We start from the raw sequence: 21,897 nt of genomic DNA on the forward strand, positions 1-21,897 counted from the left end.
TCATTGATTTTAAATTCTCGGCACTGTCACCAAGATTCTTTATGCCTGAATGACAGATTTACTTCATTCCCAACCCAGGAATTTGAAAAAGTCAAATTACTGCTATTTCACATTGATGTCTGCTGGGGTTTGGGGAGAAGGTTGATGTTGACCTGGATCAAAGCACAGGGCCTCTTCGAAATAAGACTGAATTACTTCGGGGTAAAATAAAGCAATAAAGCTGTGGAAGCTCGTACATCACTTCCGGGTTGTTTGAATATCTTAGGCTGTTGGTTAGTCGTGGTAAAATCCTGGGAAAAAATGGACAACCCCAACATACACTGTAAAGGTTTCAGGATCATTGAACCTGATATTTCAAATATTTTTACATTCCTCTTCGATCTGGAAATTTTTCTTTGCTACCTTTGCACTGGATGGGAAAAGCTATTTCAGCGGGGTGGAGTCCTTTTGTTTAACAATTGAAATGGAAACTTTACCATACTGGTAAAGGTAGTTCTTGGTTGTCTGTATTTGACCAACCTGTGGGATTTGTTTTAAATGCAGATTTCTCTTCTTTGCCTGAAGAGATTCCAATCTGTAGGCCTGTGGGACGGCCCCAGAAATCTGGGTTTTCTTTAAGTGGCCTCTTACACATTCTAAAGCTTGTGAACTGTAGCTTCCTGACCACCTGATTAGTCTTGGGTTTTTAATTGTGAGCGCATAGCCCTTGAAGCTCATTTTTAAGTGAAGTATGCATCAGTGATGTAAATTACTGACCTTTCCTTTGTTTGTAATGGTTTTTATGTAATCACTATCCCCGGTAAATCTTGGAAAGTGCTGCACTGGGGTTTTACAGCATTTCCAACTTGTAGATTGTTACCTTGATGTGAGAGAAAGTAGTTTTCAGCTAAAGTCAGATTAGTTTTAATACCATCCCAAGGATTCATTCATATATCCTACTGCCTCGCCTATTAATATTTTACAATTTCTTGATGTTAGTATTTTGCATTAAGCAGTTTGTTTGCTCTGCCTCGTTAATTCTAAACAACCACAGTAATGAGGAAAGCATCTGATTTTTTAAGTGCCTAGCATGAGCACCTTTCAGTTAGTGTCCACATGGGGAGATTTCAGTCTTTGCTAGAGAAGGCATGATAGCCGTCTCCTCATCTGAATAATTTAGATTGTGGGGGATCCCCCCCCCCAATTTATTTAGTTAAGAGAAGGGGAGGGGCTGACAGAAAATCTTAAGCACTTTCCACTCCCAGCGCAGAGGCTGGCATTGAACACAGCACAGAACTCCATCTCAGAACCCTAAGAGCATGGCCTGTGCTAACATCAACAGCCTGATGCTTAACTAACTAAGCCATGCAGGTGCCCCCTGTTCTTTAAACTTTTTTGTGGGAGATTTTACAGTTTGATCTAAAGCTTTCATTATTTTTATATTATATAACAGGAATTTTATAGTTCAAATTGAGGTTTTTACATGTAGATCTGAACCCAGAAATGAGATTATTTAACTGGTTCTAATAATATCCAAAATGGGATTTCTTTCATAATTTATCAAACTCAAGTGTGCCACCTGTTCAGTGACGGTTTAATAATTTATGGAGGGAATTGAACTAAATGTTCTTTTCTAAAATCTTCAGAATGTTAACAGGTATTTTCACTGACACTGAAAGTTGTTTGGAAAAGAAAAGTTAAAGCTCTGTCTACACTTTTACTTGTAAACTTGGGAAACAAAAATTAGTAATTATAGTGCATGACATCTAATCTAGGTATTTTATTGGATAGTTTTAGTTTAGAGTCACCCAAATGTTCTTTCTGACAAAAATGTAGGCATTTCTGGTCCTACTCTGTAGTACGTGGTAAGTGTTGGGCTTCTCCAAGCAGCAATCTGTTTGTATGTGTAGATAACTGCTGTTTCCTTCTTCTTCCCAAAATATATACAGAAGTAGAATAAATTCTCTATGTACCCACACCTAATGCAACGTTATCAGAACGTTGCCAGTGTTATTTTTCTATATTCCCTATCCTTTTCTTTATTTTGAAGTTCTATCATTTAAGCTTTAAGTACATTATTATTTATCTTTAAAATATAAGAACTTCAAGAAGGCATAACCACAATATTACCATCACATTGAAAATATTAAGGTATTTCTTTAATATTTATTTGATCGCTTTAGGAAAAATTTATCATTAGAGTTGATTTCTTCACAAGGGGAGAAAGTAGTTTAAGTTAGTAATAGTGCTTCTTTGTTTTATGAAATATGCTTAATTTTCTCATGTTTTCTCTCTCCTTTTTAAAAAAAGATTTATTTATTTTGGGGACAGGGAGAGAGTCTTAAAGCAGACCCCATGCTGAGCCCAGCACTGGGTTCCATCTCATGACCCTGAGATCACCACCTGAGTGGAAACCAAGAGTCAGCTGTGTAACTGACTGCACCATCCAGGTGCCCCAGTTTTCTCATCATTTCTTATTTGTAACTTGGAGGAATTTCATGTATTCATTTATTCAACAAACATGTAGCACTCTAATAGTATAGTTATGGCGCTTGGCCTGAGAGAACCATTAGTCTGATGGCAAATGTAAAGGACTAAACATGCTTTTGTAACATAATTTGGTACGTGCCATAGGACATGTGTAGGGTCCAGAAAAGAGCACATGAGAGGGACCTCTAATAAGCTAGACTGGGGTACTTGGGAGAGGCCTGTTCAAGTGGCCCTTCAATATTGGGACCTGAAGGATTAATAGGAATTGGCCTCAGGGAGTGGGAGAGAAGACAGATGTTAGTTAACCAGGGGCTGGAAAAAATCTTAGGCCTGAAAAATTGTGAACAGTACTATGGCTGGAGCCCGTGTTCTTTTTTTTTTTTTTTTTAAGATTTTATTTATTTGACAGATTGCAGAGAGGCAGGCGCGCCGGGGGTGGGGGAGGAAGCAGGCTCACCACTGAGCAGAGAGCCCGATGTGGGGCTCGATCCCAGGACCCTGAGATCATGACCTGAGCCAAAGGCAGAGGCTTAACCCATTGAGCCACCCAGGTGGCCCTCATGTTCTTTTTTTGTTGGGGAAGGGAGCATGTTGATAAATGGGCAGGAATCGGTTTTGAGTGTTTTTTTTTTTTTTTTTTTTTTTAAGATTTTATTCATTTATTTGACAGAGAAATCACAAGCAGACGGAGAGGCAGGCAGGCAGAGAGAGAGGGAAGCAGGCTCCCCGCCGAGCAGAGAGCCCGACTCGGGACTCGATCCCAGGACCCTGAGATCATGACCCGAGCCGAAGGCAGCGGCTTAACCCACTGAGCCACCCAGGCGCCCCGGTTTTGAGTGGTTTTTATAAGCTTTGTTAAAAGTTCGGACTTGGGACGCCTGGGTGGCTCAGACCACTAAGTGCCTGCCTTAGGCTCAGGTCATGATTCCAGGGTCCTGGAATCCAGTACCGCAGTGGGCTCCTTGCTCAGTGGGGATCCTGCTTCGCCCTCTACCTGCCGCTCCCCCTCCTTGTGCTCTCCTGCTCATGCTCTCTCTCTGACAAGTAAAATCTTAGGAAAAAAAAAAAGTTGGGACTAAAATTATATTGGGAAACAATTGAAGGTTTCTAAGCAGATTGAGTATCAGATGGACTGTTGCCAACATGATGAATTTTAAATTCCAATATTTAGATGACCAGAACTAGAAATTGAATAAATCCTTTTTATGATTTGTTTATAAAATGGACTTGTTATCTCATGGAACAAAAAATGTATCCAAGGTTGTTAGAATACCAAAGAAACTCATAGTTGTCTGTAAAGACATTTATATGTCCTTTAATGATTTGAAGGCTTTTTTATCCGTAAATAATAACTAGCTGGCCTGGTGGGGTGAGAAACAACTAGGAATTCAACTGAATTAGGGAAAGCAGTTCAACAAAAATGATGCAGATGGCTTTGAAAATACTTGATTAGCTCAAGGAAGAATTCTCTCATTGTTTGATTCAAGCGGGTAAAGAAAAAAAAATCAGCAAGGTATTCTTAAGGTACTTTTGTGATCAGAAGTGGTCTAAATGGATGACCAGAGTTGCTTGTGCCTTGAAGAAGTGAATATTAAATACTAAAAAAAAAAAAAGGATTGTTTTTGTTAAGGTGGATTTCTCAGCATATTTTGAGTTAAGATACTTACACTTGCTTAAGTCTCCCAGCTTGTGTGTTAAGTTTTCTTTGCATTAAATAATGTTCTTTCCTTTAAAGATTGATTCCATTAATATATTGGAAATGGATTTGTTTTCCCTCTGAGTTTAACACCATTAAAATTATTTTTTTCCCAAAGGAGACATGCTTGCTGTAAAAAATTAAAATTTAACTTAGAAATAAACAATAAGTCTGTTCTTGCCTCCCCTCCTCATTGCCAAATTCCTCTTTTCCTAAAAACTTATGTATATACACATTAAGTGAAAGTTATAGGGAGCTTAATGTAATAATATGTATAAATGTATATTTAACAATTTCCATTTCTATTGTGGCATCTTGTGATTCTTGATCTTGGGTTGTGAGTTCGAGCTCCACGTTGGGTATAGAGATTACTTTTTTTTTTTTAAATTTTTATTTATTTATTTGACAGAGAGAGATCACAAGTAGGCAGAGAGGCAGGCAGAGAGAGAGAGAAGGAAGCAGGCTCCCTGCTGAGCGGAGAGCCGGACATGGGACTTGATCCCAGGACCCTGAGATCATGACCTGAGCCGAAGGCAGCGGCTTAACGCACTGAGCCACCCAGGTGCCCCAGGTATAGAGATTACTTTAAAAATAAAAATATTTTTTAAAGATTTTATTTATTATTTGACAGATCACAAGTAGGCAGAGAGGCAGGCAGAGAAGTGGGGGGGCAGGGGGAGCAGGCTCCCTGCGAAGCAGAGAGCCGGATGCAGGGCTCAATCCCAGGACCTTGAGACCATGACCTGAGCTGAAGGCAGACGCTTAACCCACTGGGTCATCCAGGCCCTAACAATAAAAAAATTTTAAAAAAGCAGGGGCGTCTGGGTGGCTCAGTCTGTTAAGCATCTGCCTTCAGGTGCATCATATCCCAGGGTCCTGGGATGGAGCCCTGCATCAAGCTCCCTGCTCAGCAGGGAGCCTGCTTCTCTCTCCTCCTTTGCCTGCACGCCCCCACCTGTGTGCTTGTGCTTGCTCTCTCAAGTAAATAAAGTCTTCAAAAAAACCCCAAAAAACATAAAAGATAATAAATCTACCTTGGTTTTTTCTTTTTCCATTACCAGCCAGGCTGCAGTGAACATTCTGGTACATAAAGCTGAGTCACTTCTAGGGCTCAGAAGGGTAATGGCTAAGGCGAATGCACTTTTTACATTTTGATGATGCTGCCAAATTGTCCCACAGCCCTCTAGTATTGTTTAGAATGTCATTTTCCTGGTACTGTTTCACAGGCCAGATAATTGTTTTAATTTTTGACAGTTTGACTTTGTTTAATATGGTAGTAATTTGCAACTAAAATTTTGAGTCAGATTTCTAAGTTTGAATGTATTTCTGCTTTCTTGTCACTGGTAGTGGATTCACTAAATAATGCTGTTGAGATGGAACTCTTGTCAGTAGCCTTGCCTTAGATTTATCAAGAGGATAAATCTCAAGAATTCGGGCCCTACCCCACTCCCTAGGTATCTGCCCCTCCCACCTATGGTTATCAGACTATTAACTCCATGATGGCTATTTCGTGAAGACTTGCTGAGTAAAAGACAGTAGTGTTTGTATATTTATTTGACAGATCACAAGTAGGCAGAGAGGTAGGGAGAGGGCAGAGCCACCCACGCGCCCCTGAAAGACAGTTTAAAAGATCTTTAGTGTCTGGGGAGGGTTAAAGAAGCAGTCTAAGTAGCTAGAGTTTAATGGGTAGAGTAATATTTTGATGTGCCATTGTGTTACAGTAGTATTTTAAGGAGAGTTGAGTGGAAAGGGGATATAGATCCAGATTGAGAAAGGGGGGTTCTAATCTGGATTCTGTAAATAGCTCAATATCTTTAGGGCAGGTCATTTGTTCTCTCTTATCTCATATGGGGTGATTGGACTAAATTTTAAGAAGCACATGTTTAGCCCATGGCCAGTCATGTCTTACTTGGTGTGTCTACTGCCTAAAACCATTTTTTAAAAAGTAGCTTGAGTAGTGTAAAAATCAGACAAATTTTCCCCTCTCTCCTAGCGTAACAAACATAATTTAAGTGTTAAAATCTCACTGTGAAATATTGTCTTTTTTTTTTTTTTTCCATACATGGAAACCAAAGCAGTTAAAGTCTGTAGTTCACAGTGGGTGTCAGCCAAGATTCAAACTCTGCGCGGTGTTCTCTCTCCAGACATACCTGTTTCACACTTGGCCATTTCATACTGGGTTAAGTCTTTTTCACAATGTTTTCCTTATGCCTAGAATGTCTTGCAGTCTTTCTACTTCTTAATTTAAGAAGCAGTTCAAGCTTCACCACCTGTGATAACCTGGCATTCCTGACTAAAATCACTTCTGTATCTAGTGTTGGATGTGTATTCTAACACTCTTGTTTTTTGTTATTGACTTCTGTTAGACTGTCATCTTCTTTTTTTTTTTTTTTTTTAAAGATTTTATTTATTTATTTGACAGAGAGAGATCACAAGTAGGCAGAGAGGCAGGCAGAGAGAGGAGGAAGCAGGCTCCCTGCTGAGCAGAGAGCCCGATGGACTCGATCCCAGGACTCTGAGATCATGACCTGAGCTGAAGGCAGCGGCTTAACCCACTGAGCCACCCAGGCGTCCCTAGACTGTCATCTTCTTGAGGAGTCGATCTTACTCAGTCTTGGATTTCCTGCAGTGTTTTTAGCATGTAGTGTTAAGTGATTGTTGAAGTGCCATTTTCTACCTTTCAAAATTAAAATGTCACTTAAAATTAAATCACACTTTATTTTTTAAGGCTGTTTTAAAAATTCATTTAATCAGGGGCGCCTGGGTGGCTCAATGGGTTAAGCCTCTGCCTTCGGCTCAGGTCATGATCTCGGGGTCCTGGAGTCCTGGAATCAGGCTCTCTGCTCAGCAGGGAGCCTGCTTCCCTTCCCTCTACCTGCCTTTCTGCCTACTTGCAATCTCTGCCTGTCAAATAAATAAATAAAAATCTTTTTTAAAAAATTCATTTAATCACTACACCCAGTATAAGACTCAAATTCACCACTGCAAGATCAAGAAACAGTTGCATGCTCCGCGGACTGAGCCAACCAGCTGCCCATAAGTGCCTCTCTCTCTCTCTCTCTCTCTCTCATTATGTATATTTATTATTTATTTAAAATATTTTTTATTTACTAGAGAGAATGAGCAAGGGGGAGGGGCAGAGGGAGAAACAGAGCCCCATCCCAGGACCCTGAGATCATGACCTGAGTCCAAGGCAGATGCTTAACTAACTGAGCCACCCAGGCCTCCCTAAGGGCCACTTTAAATTAAAATCACATGCGGTACTTACTAGATTTGAGAGTGTGTTCATTTCAATTTTTTTTGAATTATATTTCATTTAAAAACTGACATAGTACATTGAAGTTTTGACCAGTTAGAATCTATGTTTGTCCTTTTTTGTTTGTTTGTTTGTTTGTTTTTTAACGTGGGGCTTGAGCTCATGGTCCTGAAATAAGGAGTCCCATGCTCCACCAACTGAGTCAGCCAGGTGCCCCCAAGAATCTGCTGGGGGTTTTTTTTTTTGGTTGTTGTTTTTTTTTTTTTTTTTTAGAAAGTCTTATTTGTATGATGAATAAGGCTTAAGTTTTATAGTAAAACTACATAGCTGTGGGAAATCACAAGTATTTTATTTTATTTTTTTTTAAAGATTTTATTTATTTATTTGACAGACAGTAATCACAAGTAGACAGAGGCAGGCAGAGGGAGAGAGGAGAAAGCAGGCTCCCTGCTGAGCAGAGAGCCCAGTGCGGGGCTCCATCCCAGGACCTGAGCCAAAGGCAGAGGCTTTAACCCACTGAGCCACCCAGGCGCCCCACAAGTATTTTAATTTTTAAAAACAAGTATCAGTTTATGACAAATCTTGTAGTTAGTAGTAATCATAAGTGTTACAGAAAAACCACACATTATATGATAAAGTGCAAACTCAGATCTGGTCAGTTTGATTTCAGTAAAAAATATTATTAAAACTAAGCTTCAGTAAATATTATACTGATAATTTTAAGAATTACATGAATTCCAAAAGAATTATATGATTTCCTTCCTAGAAAAAGTTTGTATTGGCTTATATTTTAGAGTCAGGAGAGGGACCATGGAGGTGTTCACTCTATTTGTTATTTATTTTTTATTTTTAATTTTTTTATATTTCATCTTTTTAAGATTTTATCCATAAGCAGGAAGAGTGTGTGGGGGGAGAAACAGGCCTCCTGCTGAGCAAGAGCCTGATGTAGGGCTTGATCCTAGGACCCTGGACTCATGACCTAAGCCAAAGGCAGACGCCTAACAACTGAGCCTGGCACTCAGTTGTCCCTCTTGGTTTTTTTTAAAGATTTTATTTTATTTTTCTTTAAGTAACGTCTGCAGCAATGTGGGATTGGAACTCACAACCCTGAGATCAAGAGTTGCATGTTCTACAGACGGAGCCAGCCAGGCGCCCCTATTTTTTTTTTAATGATGAGCCTTTTTTGAGGATTATAGAGATTGACTCGGTTTAAACAAAGAACAGTAGTCTTATGTTTTATTAGTTATGATGATAAATAGAAATTCTATTAAAAACAAAAAGGATGCACAATAGTAAAATTTGTTCTTCTGGTTCTCTTCCATATTGTTGCTATGTGGGGAGAGTGGTGATTAAAAGTAGATAGTAGGAAATACTGGTGCCTCTGTCCTGCATTTTTTACTGAACTCTGGGAGTTGGAAAGTCATTAATTTAACTAACGTGGTTTAACAAAAAAAAAAAAATTGTTCTTATTTGGTTGAAAGATGAAGGTTAAGAAATGAGAAAATAGTAGTTTGGTACCCTTTTCCAATACAGTTTTAAAGCTGAACAATTTTTAAAAGTTAAGTACCTTTTATTTTTCTTCACTAGGTTTGTAAATATTATCTCTGTGGTTTTTGTCCTGCGGAATTGTTCACAAACACTCGTTCTGATCTAGGTAAGTGAATTTTCTTTGTAGCTTTTATCAAATTATGATTTAAAATAAAAACTGGTACTTTATAAATTCCAAAAAGTTTTCTCTTAAATAAGGTTTGTTGATAAAATAATTTCTTTCTTGGCTTAGATTTTTGAACGTATTTTAATAAATGCCAGTGTAGTTAAATATGGTGGCTTAAGTGAACATACATGTCTATTTCTACTTCCTCCCCAAACCCTCCACTAAAATGAAAATTTAAAAACAAAAAAGGTATAAACAGAAGAAGAGGTAACAATTAGCGATATCAACGAATTTTTGGAAGATGACAAGTGGATGGAAGAGTAGCAGCAAACTCAACAGAGCAGAACAACCTCTACCCTAAAAGCCTGCAGAGTGGGATATTAAAAGGAAGTGTTTGATCAGCAGAACCCTGAATAGGTTCAGCATTTGGAGGCACCAGGTATCATAGCAGAGTTGAGTCATGGGCTAAAAATGAAAGATAAGTCCAGTTAGGGTCTCTCACCTGTGACATTTGATATTTTGAGCTGGATATTTTTGTTTTAGGGGGCTGTCCTGTGCATTGTAGAATGTTTAGTAGTATTCCTGGCTTCTGCCCACTAGATGCCGGTGGCACCCCTCAACTGTGACAGCTAAAACGTCTTCAACTAAAAAGACATTGCCACATGTCCCTGGAGGGACTCTTAAAACCTGTGCATCTGGTGATGTTCTGTCTCCCACCCCTGCACCCCAGGAGACACTAGGGGGTCTTTTCTGGAGATACTGGACCTGTAAGACTGTAGTTCGATTTGAACCACAGAATGCAAAACGAAACAAAAACCGGTGATGTTCTTCTCCCAAGGATGATACATAATTAGTATCATTCTAGAAACATAAAAGAGAAGTTAATTATTTTAAGCACAGTGCTTGCCCTAGAGTCTTGTAAACACATTAGGGCTGGACAAATCTTGCTGTTGGGATTCCAGACACAGCACAGGGCAGTAATGATTAAAAATGAGACTTATTAAGAGAGTTAAGTCTATATTCTTAATAGTGGGGTTTTCCCATTCCCTTCCTCTGCCCTGTTCCTAGAAGGATACAGCCAGATGTTTTTCCCCAGGCAGAAGAGAAGAGGATTCTTTAGAGAAAGTGAACAGTTCCAGAGAAATGATCTAAGGTACTGACCCTTGGGGAATCTCCTAAAAGAATTTTGCTGCCTGATTTTCCTGTGGTGAAGCCCATTAGTTGGCAAACCCTGCCTATGCATACCAACTTCCAGTTAGATTTTGGAAGTGGTTGCCGGCCAAGGAATACCAGTTAGATGCAAAGAAAACCTTCAACACAACAGATGAATGAAACCAACTGGGGCTGGGGAAGTTTAGTGGAATTAGAGATAATGGGGAAAGCAGAAGAAAAGATACTTTGTTGTTGTTTTAAGTAAGCTTTATACCCAATAGGGGAACTCACAACCCTGAGATCAGGAGTTGCATGTTCTATGGAGTGAGCCAGGCCGGTGCCCTAAAATACCAAATGTCTTAAATAAATTTAGTATCCTCAGAGAAATAAGGGTGTATATAAGGAATAGGATGTTGTATAAAAAGGGAACTTTCGAAAAACCAAAAAGAGCTCTTGGAAATTAGGACTGAAGAAATGTGAAATAAAAATCAGTGTAAAGGTTTGAGAATAAAATCAAGGAAATTCGCTGGAATGATGGGTGATCAAACAGAAAAGATTAAAATTTGAAAAAATAACATCAGTACAACACTAGTTAGGAGTTCTAGAGAAAGCAGAAGGGAGGAAATTAAAGATTTTGCAGTACTGAAGGGCAGTAGTCTATAGATTGAGTGGGTCCTTCAAATGCTCAGAGCACACTGGATGAAAAAAAATCCATTCAAAGGCACCATTCAAAAACCACTGAAGTTTCAGAATGGTGGGAGTTGAGCAGGGACACACAGGATTATGAATCAGAATGGCCTCAGATTTGTCAGTAACACCACCAGAAGTTTGAAGACTTTGGGAGATAAACCTTCAGGATTCTGCGTGAAAAAATAATTTTCCTAGGTTAGCTTAATAACCAAACTCCAAAGTATGAGAGAGAAAAAAGACATTTTCAGACATATAAGATCTCACAAAATTTACCTCCCATGATTCTTTTCTCTGGAGATGCTACCAATACATGGGTATAAAACCAAGGAGAAAAACAAGAGATCCAGTAAACTGCATTTAATACAGACAGAAAAAGAACCTCTCAGGATGACAGCCGTTATTAGTGAGCTTAGCCTAGACTGAAGCACAACGAAACCTCAGGGGCAAAACTGAAGCTGATTATCTGATAGATTCGGAATCTTGAGAGAATTTCTGTAGCTGACTTAAAGTGTTTGAGAAGAGTTCAGAAATACAGAAATCTAAACAAATGAAAAGAATTCCAACAGAAATGTGAAGCATATCTTAAGTCATCATAATGCCTCAGCATTTGTTTGGCTCAGTGGGTAACAGTACTTGCATAGTCAAAATGTAAAGTGTTTATTTAACTAACTAAATTTTTTTTTACCTGAAATTTTGATGTCTAATATAAATTAAGAAAAAGCAAAATAGTTTAGAAATATGGAAATAAATTCCAGAAGGCAAAGGTGACATGGTTGAAATTGGTTGCCTTCTGGAGTTAGGAAGGAGTAGGTCCTTGAGCATTCTTGTATTATTTGGCTTCATTTGCAGACACCCCAGATTAGTAAAAAATGAGTGGTTCACCCTCCTCACAGTTTCACTGGATGGCAGAGGATACAATTTCTCTTTTCTTCAACTTCCTCTTCTTTTTTCTTCTCTTTCCTTATCATATAGTCTCTCTCTATTATACTGATCTTGAAGATTAAGGAGAACAATTTTCATGTGTTTACTTGGGCACATTACTTTGTGATACATTAGGCTCAGTATAGGTGTGTACAGACTATTTTGTGATGAAATGGGTCTTGTTTTCCTTTTTTTTAAGAACTTCCTTTAGTTTTGGCAAGAGAAAAGATGGTTAACATCACCAATAATTTATACATTCATATTTCTCATCTTTTTTTTCAGGTCCTTGTGAAAAAATTCATGATGAAAACCTTCGAAAACAGTAAGCTATCTTTTTTGGTCATTTCCCCCTTCATCATTCTTTGGTTTAGGGGACAAGGATTGAAGACGTATTGAAATTAGTATAAAATGAATGTCTTGCCGAGGTTCTGTTCATTAGTTGGGATGGTAGAAAATCATAGCTTCAAAAATGATATGATTAGCTACCTTATGAGTGCATATTTTATGCTTAAGCACTACTGTATCCTAAGCTTTTTTCTCTATCATGTTAGGTTTTGTTTTTTTTTCTTTTTTTTTTTCCTTCTTTTTTCTCATAATCCTGATTTTATAAATGAGACTTGTCCTGGGGCCAGGGTCATAGATCCAGTATTGTGATAGAACTGGTGTTAAAGCACCTAGCTTTGCCTTATTGTAAAGTCCATGCTCTTAACCAGACATGATGCTAAGTACTTGTCTTCTTCTCACCAGGATGAGAGACTAGAAATTGACTGACTGACTTTCTTTCTTTCTTTTTTTAAGATTTTATTTATTTATTTGATAGAAACACAGCAGGAGAGGGAGCACAATTGGGAAGTGGGAAGGGGAAAAGCAGGCTTTCCACAGAGCAGGGAGCCTGATGTGGGTGGGGCTTGATCCCTGGACCCTGGGATCATGACCTGAGCTGAAGACAGATGCTTAACCACTGAGCCATCCAGGTGCCCCTAGAAATTGACTTCTTACATATGGGTTTACTCTTCAGAGTAAATGCAACAGTTCATAAGATTAGTTAAGATAGAATATGTGAGTTGTAACGGATAAAGATTTGGAAAGAAAGTAATGCTTATTAATTTTTATCCTTAACCAGGTATGAGAAGAGTTCTCGTTTTATGAAGGTTGGCTATGAGAGAGATTTTCTGCGATATTTACAGAGCTTACTTGCGGAAGTAGAACGTAGAATTAGACGAGGCCATGCTCGTTTGGCATTATCTCAAAACCAGCAGTCCTCTGGGGTGCGTATGAAATTAGTTTGTAGTCTTTGTAAAGTGTCCTTACTCTTGACACCCACAGACCTCCCTAGTATTGAAACTTGTGGTTAAGTTCATTAATTTGTATTTTTTTTTTAATTAAGATTTTATTTATTTGACAGACAGAGATCACAAATAGGCAGAGAGGCAAACAGAGAGAGAGAGGGATATGCAGGCTCCCCGCCGAGCAGAGAGCCCGATGGGGGGCTCCATCCCAGGACCCCAAGATCATCACCTGAGCTGAAGGCAGAGGCTCAACGCAGAGTCACCCAGGCGCCTCTAATTTGTATTCTTTTAGAATGATATAAACTTAAAGGGCATTCATTTTTTTCAGTCTTTATTTATTTTTATTAAGGTTTTTTTTTTTTTTTTAAAGATCTTATTTATTTATTTGACATACAGAGATCACAAGTAGGCAGACAGGCAGGCAGAGAGAGAAGAGGAAGCAGGCTCCCTGCCGAGCAGAGAGCCCAATGCAGGGCTCCATCCCAGGACCCTGGGATCATGACCTGAGCCAAAGGCAGAGGCTTTAACCCACTGAACTACCCAGGCACCCCTTTTTCAGTCTTTATTAATAATATTCATTTTGCTACTCGTTAAGATTTTTCTCATTATCCATAACTGACAAAATATGTAATTGAGTACCAGAAATTGAAGATAATTATTCTTGTGACTCAATATTTTAACTGTTAAATACAGATACTATGTATGGTATGTGAAAGCTTGAATATTTGTTTTTTACTTACTGATAATGCATTTTATTTTATTTATTTAATTTATTTGACAGATCACAAGTAGGCAGAGAGATAGGCAGGGGGGTGGGGGAAGCAGGCCCCCCACTGAGCAGAGAGCACAGTGGGGGCACGACAGGACCCCAGGGTCATGACCTGAGCCGAAAGCAGAGGCCCCACCCACTGAGCCTCCCCGGTGCCCCACTGATAATACATTTTATTATCTCTTAATAGGCGGCTGGCCCAACAGGCAAAAATGAAGAAAAAATTCAGGTTCTGACAGATAAAATTGATGTACTCCTACAGCAGGTAAGAGTTGTGTACATTAATAACAAAACATTTGGCATAGATACTTAACCAAAGATAAAAGGTGGCAAATATGTATATGTAAAGGTGCTCAAAGTCATTAGTCATTAGGGAAACACAAAACCACAATGAGATACTTACTATGTGTCTGTCAGAATGGCTACAATTAAACAGACCATCTACCAAGTGTTAATGAAGATTTGGGCAAACTGGAACTAACCCACACTGCTGGTGGAATGTAAAATGGTATAACCACTTTGTAAAATTGTAGGTTTTTTTTTTTTTTTTTTTAATTAAGATTTTATTTATTTGACAGAAATCACAAGTAGACAGAGGGGTGGGGGAAGCAGACTCCCTGCAGGGAGCCTAATGCAGGGCTTGATCCCAAGCCCCTGAAATCATGACCCAAGCTGAAGGCAGAGGCTTAACCCACTGAGCCACCTAGGTGCCCCAATACAAAGGTGTCTTTTTTTTTTTTTTTTTTTAAGATTTTATTTATTTAACAGATCACAAGTAGGTAGAGAGGCAGGCAGAGGGGGAGTGGGGAGGCAGGCTCCCTGCTGAGCAGAGAGCCCGATGAAGGGCATGGGGCTCCATCCCAGGACCCTGAGATTGTGACCTGAGCTGAAGGCAGAGGCTTAACACACTGAGCCACCCAGGCACACCGTAGGTTTCTTAAAAAGTTAAAAAATCCACCATGAGTCACTCCAGTCCTAGTGACCCAAGAGAAACAAAAGCATATGTTTACAGAGTTGTATTACCAGTGTTCGTAACGGCTTTGTTTGTAATTGGCAAAATTCCTAAATGAACCAGCTCAAACATCTGTCAGTTAAGTGCTGTGATGTATCCGTGCAGTAGAGTACTGCTCAGTAATAAAATGAATCAACAACATGGAACACTGTGGGTGAATCTTAAGATAATTAGGCTGAATGAAAGAAGCCAGACTAAAATAAGTACATAATTCCATTTATATAGAGTTCTAGAAAATGTAAACTGATCTCTGTACTATTCTAGAAAATGTAAGCTGATCTGTAGGGACAGCAGATCCATGATCTGGGCAGAGGTACTACGAAGGAAATTTGGGGTAATGGATGTGTTATCTAGACGAGGGTGTTAGTTTCGTGGTTGTCAAAACTTCCTCAGATTTTAAACCTTAAAAATACGCAGTTCATTGCATGTCAGATCTACTTTATTAATGTTGTAAAAAAATCAGAAGGGTAAATTTAACCCAAAGAGTCTTCAATAAACAAAACCAAAAGACCCAAAACAACCATGAAATGGTAATGAAGCTTGGGGAAGAACAGAAGAATGGTTTGGTTAAAACGGAGTCTTGACTGCTTTGCCTTCTTTTTTTTTTTTTAATCCGCCTTAGATTGAAGAATTAGGATCTGAAGGAAAAGTAGAAGAAGCCCAGGGGATGATGAAATTAGTTGAACAGCTAAAAGAAGAGAGGGAATTGCTTAGGTCCACAACCTCGGTGAGTAGCAACCTCATTTTGATTTATCCAGGCTGTTCACTGTGAATACTAGGGCCTATTCCTAGTTGAGAATTGCAGTGAACAGTTTTCTAATGTCCTAAATCAAGAGTCTGTAAACTGTATCTTAAAGGATACACAGCAAATACTTAAGGTTTGTAGGCCACAAGGTCCCCTGGCTGATATCAAGCTCTGCCTTTATATTACAAAAGCAGCTTTGGATAATGCATAAACAAAAGGATGTGGCTGTGTTCCAATAAAACTTGATTTACAAAAACAAGCTTCTAGCTGCTGCATGCCAACCCATGCCTTAGATCATGAGTATTCACTGGGGCCTGGGTCGGTCAGTTCGTCTTTCTTTCTCTCTCTTTCTCCTTTCTCTCTTCCTTCCTTATTTTTTAAAAGTTTTATTATTTGAGAGGGAGAGGGAACACGAGTGGAGAGAGGGAGAAGCAGACTCCCTGCTGAGCAGGGAGCTCAACATGGGGCTGTCCTAGGACTCTGGGATCATGACCTGAGCCGAAGGTAGACACTTAACTGACTGAGCCTCCCAGTGCCCATAGATTTATTTATTTTTAGAGAGAGAACATGGGTATAAGTGGGGAAAGAGGGAGAAAAGCAGATGCCCTGCCAGTGGGGAGCCCAGCTTGTGGCTCAATCCTATGACCCTGAGAATCATGGAAATCAAAAGTTAGGCATGAGCGACTGAGCCACCCATGTGCCCCTTAACTTTCTTATTATGATATATTAGCCCATACTATTAATTAGAGAATGTGATACTCCGGTTTTGGATTTTTTTAAAAAATATTTTTATTTTTATTTATTTGACAGAGATCACAAGTAGGCAGACAGGCAGGCAGAGAGAGGGGAGGGGGAGAAGCAGGCTCCCTGGTGAGCAGAGAGCCCGATGTGGGGCTCTATCCCAGGACTCTGGGATTGTGACCTGAGCCGAAGGTAGAGGCTTTAACCCACTGAGCCACCCAGGCATCCCCTCACCTTTTGGATATTGATGGTAGAATGTAATTGGCCATTGGTTCCCAGATACTGAATAGGATATGTACAGATGATGCTCAGTAAGTTCTGTTCCCTAAGCATTTTAGGGTTAAACCAAAAAAAAATTTTTAATAGATTTTATTCATTTATTTGACAGAGACACAGAGAGGGAGCACCAGCGGGGGTTGGGGGGTGGGAGAGGGAGAAGCAGGCTTCCCGCTGAGCAGGGAGCCTGATGTGGGGTTCAGTTCCAGGACTCTGGGATCATGGCCTGAGCCAAAGGCAGATGCTTAACTGACTGAGCCACCCAGGTTCCCCAGACAGAATTTTTTAAAAGTAAGTTCTGTTCCCATTTTAGGCTTGAACTCACAACTGAGATCAAGAGTACATACTCTACTGACTCGCTAGCTAGGCACGCCTTGAAAAATATTTTTAATGTGGAGGCCACACCTTTAACCTATTGAAACTAAGGAATGAATTGGGACTAGAATAGATAGCTTTCTGAAAGGTAGTTAACATTTTTCAAGGTTTTGCGCGCATTTCATTGGTTATAGTTGAGTGATGGGATCTCAGTCCTTCCTTGGGATACAGAAAGTTTCTTGCTGTTGCCTTTGTTTCCCTGCTCTAAAAGTTTACCAGTTGCTTCTTAGGCTTTGGGGAAAGTCACAAAATTTGAAAACTATTTTAGATTGTAAGTACTTTGTTGGATTTTGTTTCTTCTCTTTTTTTCAAATACTCTTAAAATAACTGATCTATCATTTCAGACAATTGAAAGTTTTGCTGCCCAAGAAAAACAAATGGAAGTTTGTGAAGTGTGTGGAGCCTTTTTGATAGTAGGAGATGCCCAGTCCCGAGTAGATGACCATTTGATGGGAAAGCAGCACATGGGCTATGCCAAAATTAAAGCTACTGTAGAAGAATTAAAAGTAAGCTTCTTGCAAGTATGCATTTTAGCCACAGCTAATACTCTCATTTTAGTATGTCCAAAAATTGATCACATAGACACATAAGCCTCTTGTTGATACTTTGGTTATTTGTGTTATTTGAAAGTATGATAATCCCTATAAATTTTTGCTATTCATCAGATAGGGCTTTATTTTCTTCACTTTTTTTGTGCCAGGAATTTGGGAGAAAGACTATCCATGAGGGCTTACCCAAGTAACAGTATCTTATATACAGACATGGTTTTGGAATTTCTGCATTTTTCTTTCAGGTTATCAAGTTCCATACATTGATCTACACATGCTTTGCATTCAGTAACCATTGTTTGATCGTGTCTTTAAGAGAATAGTTCTATAAAAATCAAACTTGATTTGTTTTAGGAAAAGTTAAGAAAAAGAACTGAAGAACCTGATCGTGATGAGCGTTTAAAAAAGGAGAAGCAAGAACGGGAAGAAAGAGAAAAAGAACGGGAGAGAGAAAGAGAAGAAAGAGAAAGGAAAAGACGGAGAGAAGAGGAAGAAAGAGAGAAAGAAAGGGCTAGAGACAGAGAAAGAAGAAAGAGAAGTCGTTCACGAAGTCGGCATTCAAGCCGAACCTCAGACCGAAGATGCAGCAGGTCTCGGGACCACAAAAGATCACGAAGTAGAGAAAGAAGGCGAAGCAGGTACGTGGAACACATGAGACGGTGCCTTCTTGTAGCGAGTATGCAGTAGCAGTTGCTAGTGTTCTTTCCTTGCTCCTGGGGAAGCCCTTAAGTATTGTCAGGCACTAGGATGGATTATGAGAGAGGAATCAGTGAGCCAGGCCACCTTCAAGGCAACCTTTTTGCTATTTCCCACTAGTCTAAGGAGGTTTGATGTACTCTTCTAGGAAGTCCATGTTACCATATGGTCTCGTTAAGCACATCTATTCTCACTGATCTAAAAAGATATTTAAATTATAAGTTATTTTGGTAAAATTACCTACTTTTGCTTTGGATGACATCACACAGAACGTAAGAACTAAAGTGCTTTATAACCAATTCTTTTTTTTTTTTTTTTTTTTTTAAGATTTTATTTATTTGACAGAGATCACAAGTAGGCAGAGAGGCAGGCAGAGTGGGGTGAGGGGGAAAGCAGGCTCCCTGCTGAGCAGAGAGCCTGATGCAGGGCTCTATCCCAGGACCCTGAGATCATGAACTGAGCCGAAGGCAGAGGCTTTTAACCCACTGAGCCACCCAGGCACCTCTATAACCAATTCTTTAAAAATGAGAAAAATGAAATCCTACTTTACGGTTTGTTTGTTTGTTTATTTATTTAACAGCGATCATAAGTAGGCAGAGCAGCAGGCAGAGGGAGGGGGGAAGCAGGCTCCTGCCGAACAGAGAGCCCGATGTGGGGCTTGATCCAGGACCCTGAGATCATGACCTGAGCCAAAGACAGAGCCTTAACCCACTAAGCCACCCAGGCGCCGCATCTTCTCCCCCCCCCACCTTTTACTGTTTCAGAGTTGGGATTGAAGAGTCTTAAAGAATGTGGTGATGGGGCATGTGAATGGCTCAGTCGGTTAAGCATCCGAATCTTGATTTCAGCTCAGGTCATGAGCTCAGGGTCATGAGATTGAGCCCTGCAGTGGGTTCTATGCTGGGTGTGGAGCCTGCATAATACCCACCACCCCCCAACCCTGTTTTTGCTCACCCATCCTCTCAAAGAAAAGGCATGATGGTGATTATCTTAGCACTATTCAAAAAATTGAAGTTAGATTTTCTTCTTTTTTTAATATATATATATTTTTTTAAGATTTTATTTATTTATTTGACAGAGAGAAATCACAAGTAGTCGGAGATGCAGGCAGAGAGGGAAGCAGGCTCCCTGCTGAGCAGAGAGCCCGATGCGGGACTCGATCCCAGGACCCTGAGATCATGACCTGAGCCGAAGGCAGCGGCTTAACCCACTGAGCCACCCAGGCGCCCCTAATATTTTTATTTATTTGACAGAGTGAGAGAGGGAACACAAGCAGGGGGACTGGGAGAGGGAGAAGCAGGCTCCCCACCGAGCAGGGAGCATTATGGGAGGCTTTATCCCAGGACTCTGGGATCATGATCTGAGCTGAAAGCAGACGCTTGATGACTGAGCCATCCAGGCATCCCGAAGTTAGATTTTCAATAGTTTCCAATTCTTTTTTTTTTTTTTTTTAAGATTTTATTTATTTATCAGAGAGAGAGGGGAGAGAGCAAGCACAGGCAGACAGAATGGCAGGCAGAGGCAGAGGGAGAAGCAGGCTCCCCGCCGAGCAAGGAGCCCGATGTGGGACTCGATCCCAGGACGCTGGGATCATGACCTGAGCCGAAGGCAGCCGCTCAACCAACTGAGCCACCCAGGCGTCCCAATAGTTTCCAATTCTTAAGTTTTCTACTGTAGATATGTATTAGGATTCTACTACTAATATGTATTAGGATTCTACTCATTTGCCTTTTAAGGGTAAGTTTTACTTGTTAATTATTGAACAGTGTATAATCTTTGCAAGGTTTTTCTCATTTTTTTCTCTTTGCTTTCCTTTTATTTTCCACTGTGAAGAAGTAGAGATCGACGAAGAAGCAGAAGCCATGATAGATCTGAAAGAAAGCATAGATCTCGTAGCCGGGATCGAAGAAGATCAAAAAGCCGGGATCGAAAGTCCTATAAGCACAGGAGCAAAAGTCGGGACAGAGAACAAGATAGAAAATCCAAGGAGAAAGGTTAGTTTATGTGAGAATTTGATTCATTAATAGGAGACTATTTTCAGTCTCTTCTCCCCACTCACATTTCTTTGGACATAGGCAGAGTTCCATTTTAAGCTCTGTTCTTTTTTTACTTAACTCCAGCAGCATTCAGTAGGAGATGGGGGCAGTATTTTCCCCTTGTCTGGTCTGTGAGAAAGGCAATTGACGTGGTATTTTCTTAGAACATGTTAAAATCACATCCTTCAGTTGTTCATCTAACGGTTTGTCATCTCTATTCTTCCAAGTATTGCATTACTTTTCAGGGTTATTAGGCTGTAGAATTTATTAGCTTATTTATTGGCAACAGTTTTTTTTATCTGCTGCGTGTTCAATAGTATGTCTTGCAGAGTCAGTGTGTTGTGTTGCATTGATTCTCGTGTGCAGCCTTCATTTACCTGTGTAATGAAGTTCTGAGTTTGTGGAAGTTGAATACCTTACCTTGTCTTAACCATGTTTTCTATTGAAACAACATGCATTTTCCTTTGAACTTTTCCCTTTGGTTTTTGGTGGCATTCCAGTGGCTGGAATGCACTATTCACAGCACTATTAATGGACTTTTTCATTTTGTCTTGGGCATGTTTTCACATGGCTGTTCTCATCTTTTAGCTTAGTCTTCATTGGAAGATAATTCTTTTAAATCATCAGGATCTCCTTTCTGTATTTTCTTTAGATTCTTTGAGCATCTTTCATTTTGTATTGACTGGGCCATTGTGCTTTGCATGGGTATTGGGAATGAGAGCAAGGGCCTATTTCTCATTTTCTTGGCTCTGCTTGTTCCATCCTGTTCTGCCTATCTGTGTCCATGTTTGGTCACCCGACATGTGTGCTGCTGTGTTTGAGTTTATTAAACTGGACTTCTGTGTGACATTCATTTCTTCATTTCCTTTTTGGAACTATTCTGTGGTATTTGTTTTTTGTGGGTTTTCTGGGGGCCAGACATGGGTTTTTGTTAGACTGAGTTAGAGAACTAGCAGTGCAAACAGTGGACATTTTTTTTTAGTCTTAGGCTTTCATTTTTCCTCAAATAGGTGTACCTTTTCTTCTTTAAAAAAAAAAAAAAAAACATTTACATACATTGGTCTTTTTCCTATAACATGGAGCAAATGTTAAAAAGTAGGAAACAAGGGCCGTTTTTTAAATTTAGTGTCACAAGCTTTAAGTTCAGAAATTACTTTTGTGATTTAACAGGCAGTTGCTACAAAGTATTGTAACCTGATTTTAATTAGTTTTAAAGTTTCACCCAACCTTTTTTGTAAGGCTTTTTCTGGAATGTATCTTTTTGGTGATGGGTCCAATCTCAAGAGCCAGATAGATAATGGATGTCAGAGATCAGATTAATCACTTCTCTTTAAGTTCTATTTTAAGCTATTAGTAGTGATTATATGAAGTATGATATAGCTCTTTGCTATATCATACTTCACATCACCTAAAATAGTTGGATTTTTTTTTTTTTTTTTTTTTTTTTTTTTTAAGATTTTTTTTTTTTAAGATTTTTTTTTGGACAGAGATCACAAGTAGGCAGAGAGGCAGGTAGAGAGAGAGGGAGGGGGAAGCAGGCTCCCTGCTGAGCAGACAACCTGATGTGGGGCT

At 39.6% G+C, this 21,897-nt stretch overlaps 1 protein-coding gene across 8 annotated transcripts in view; it reads left to right on the top strand.

Annotated features, from left to right (window-relative positions):
- The window catches only part of LUC7L3 (LUC7 like 3 pre-mRNA splicing factor), a 28,629-nt gene that overhangs the window by 2,195 nt on the left and 4,537 nt on the right, over positions 1 to 21,897 (top strand). For 7 of the 8 annotated variants that reach the window (XR_009348328.1, XM_059150539.1, XM_059150541.1 and 4 more), the window contains exons 2-9: positions 9,009 to 9,075; positions 12,121 to 12,160; positions 12,962 to 13,106; positions 14,087 to 14,161; positions 15,531 to 15,635; positions 17,390 to 17,551; positions 17,948 to 18,231; positions 20,123 to 20,283. Coding sequence is in view for 7 of the 8 variants with exons in the window: in XM_059150539.1 (XP_059006522.1) it covers positions 9,009 to 9,075; positions 12,121 to 12,160; positions 12,962 to 13,106; positions 14,087 to 14,161; positions 15,531 to 15,635; positions 17,390 to 17,551; positions 17,948 to 18,231; positions 20,123 to 20,283 (1,039 nt within the window). In the remaining variant the exon portion in view is untranslated. Of the gene's footprint in view, positions 1 to 9,008; positions 9,076 to 10,143; positions 10,229 to 12,120; positions 12,161 to 12,961; positions 13,107 to 14,086; positions 14,162 to 15,530; positions 15,636 to 17,389; positions 17,552 to 17,947; positions 18,232 to 20,122; positions 20,284 to 21,897 lie in introns of those variants that run through there. The other variant, XM_059150542.1, reaches the window with a different exon arrangement.

The sequence above is a fragment of the Mustela lutreola genome, chromosome 15, assembly GCF_030435805.1.
Source record: "Mustela lutreola isolate mMusLut2 chromosome 15, mMusLut2.pri, whole genome shotgun sequence".
Taxonomy (NCBI): Eukaryota; Metazoa; Chordata; class Mammalia; order Carnivora; family Mustelidae; genus Mustela; species Mustela lutreola.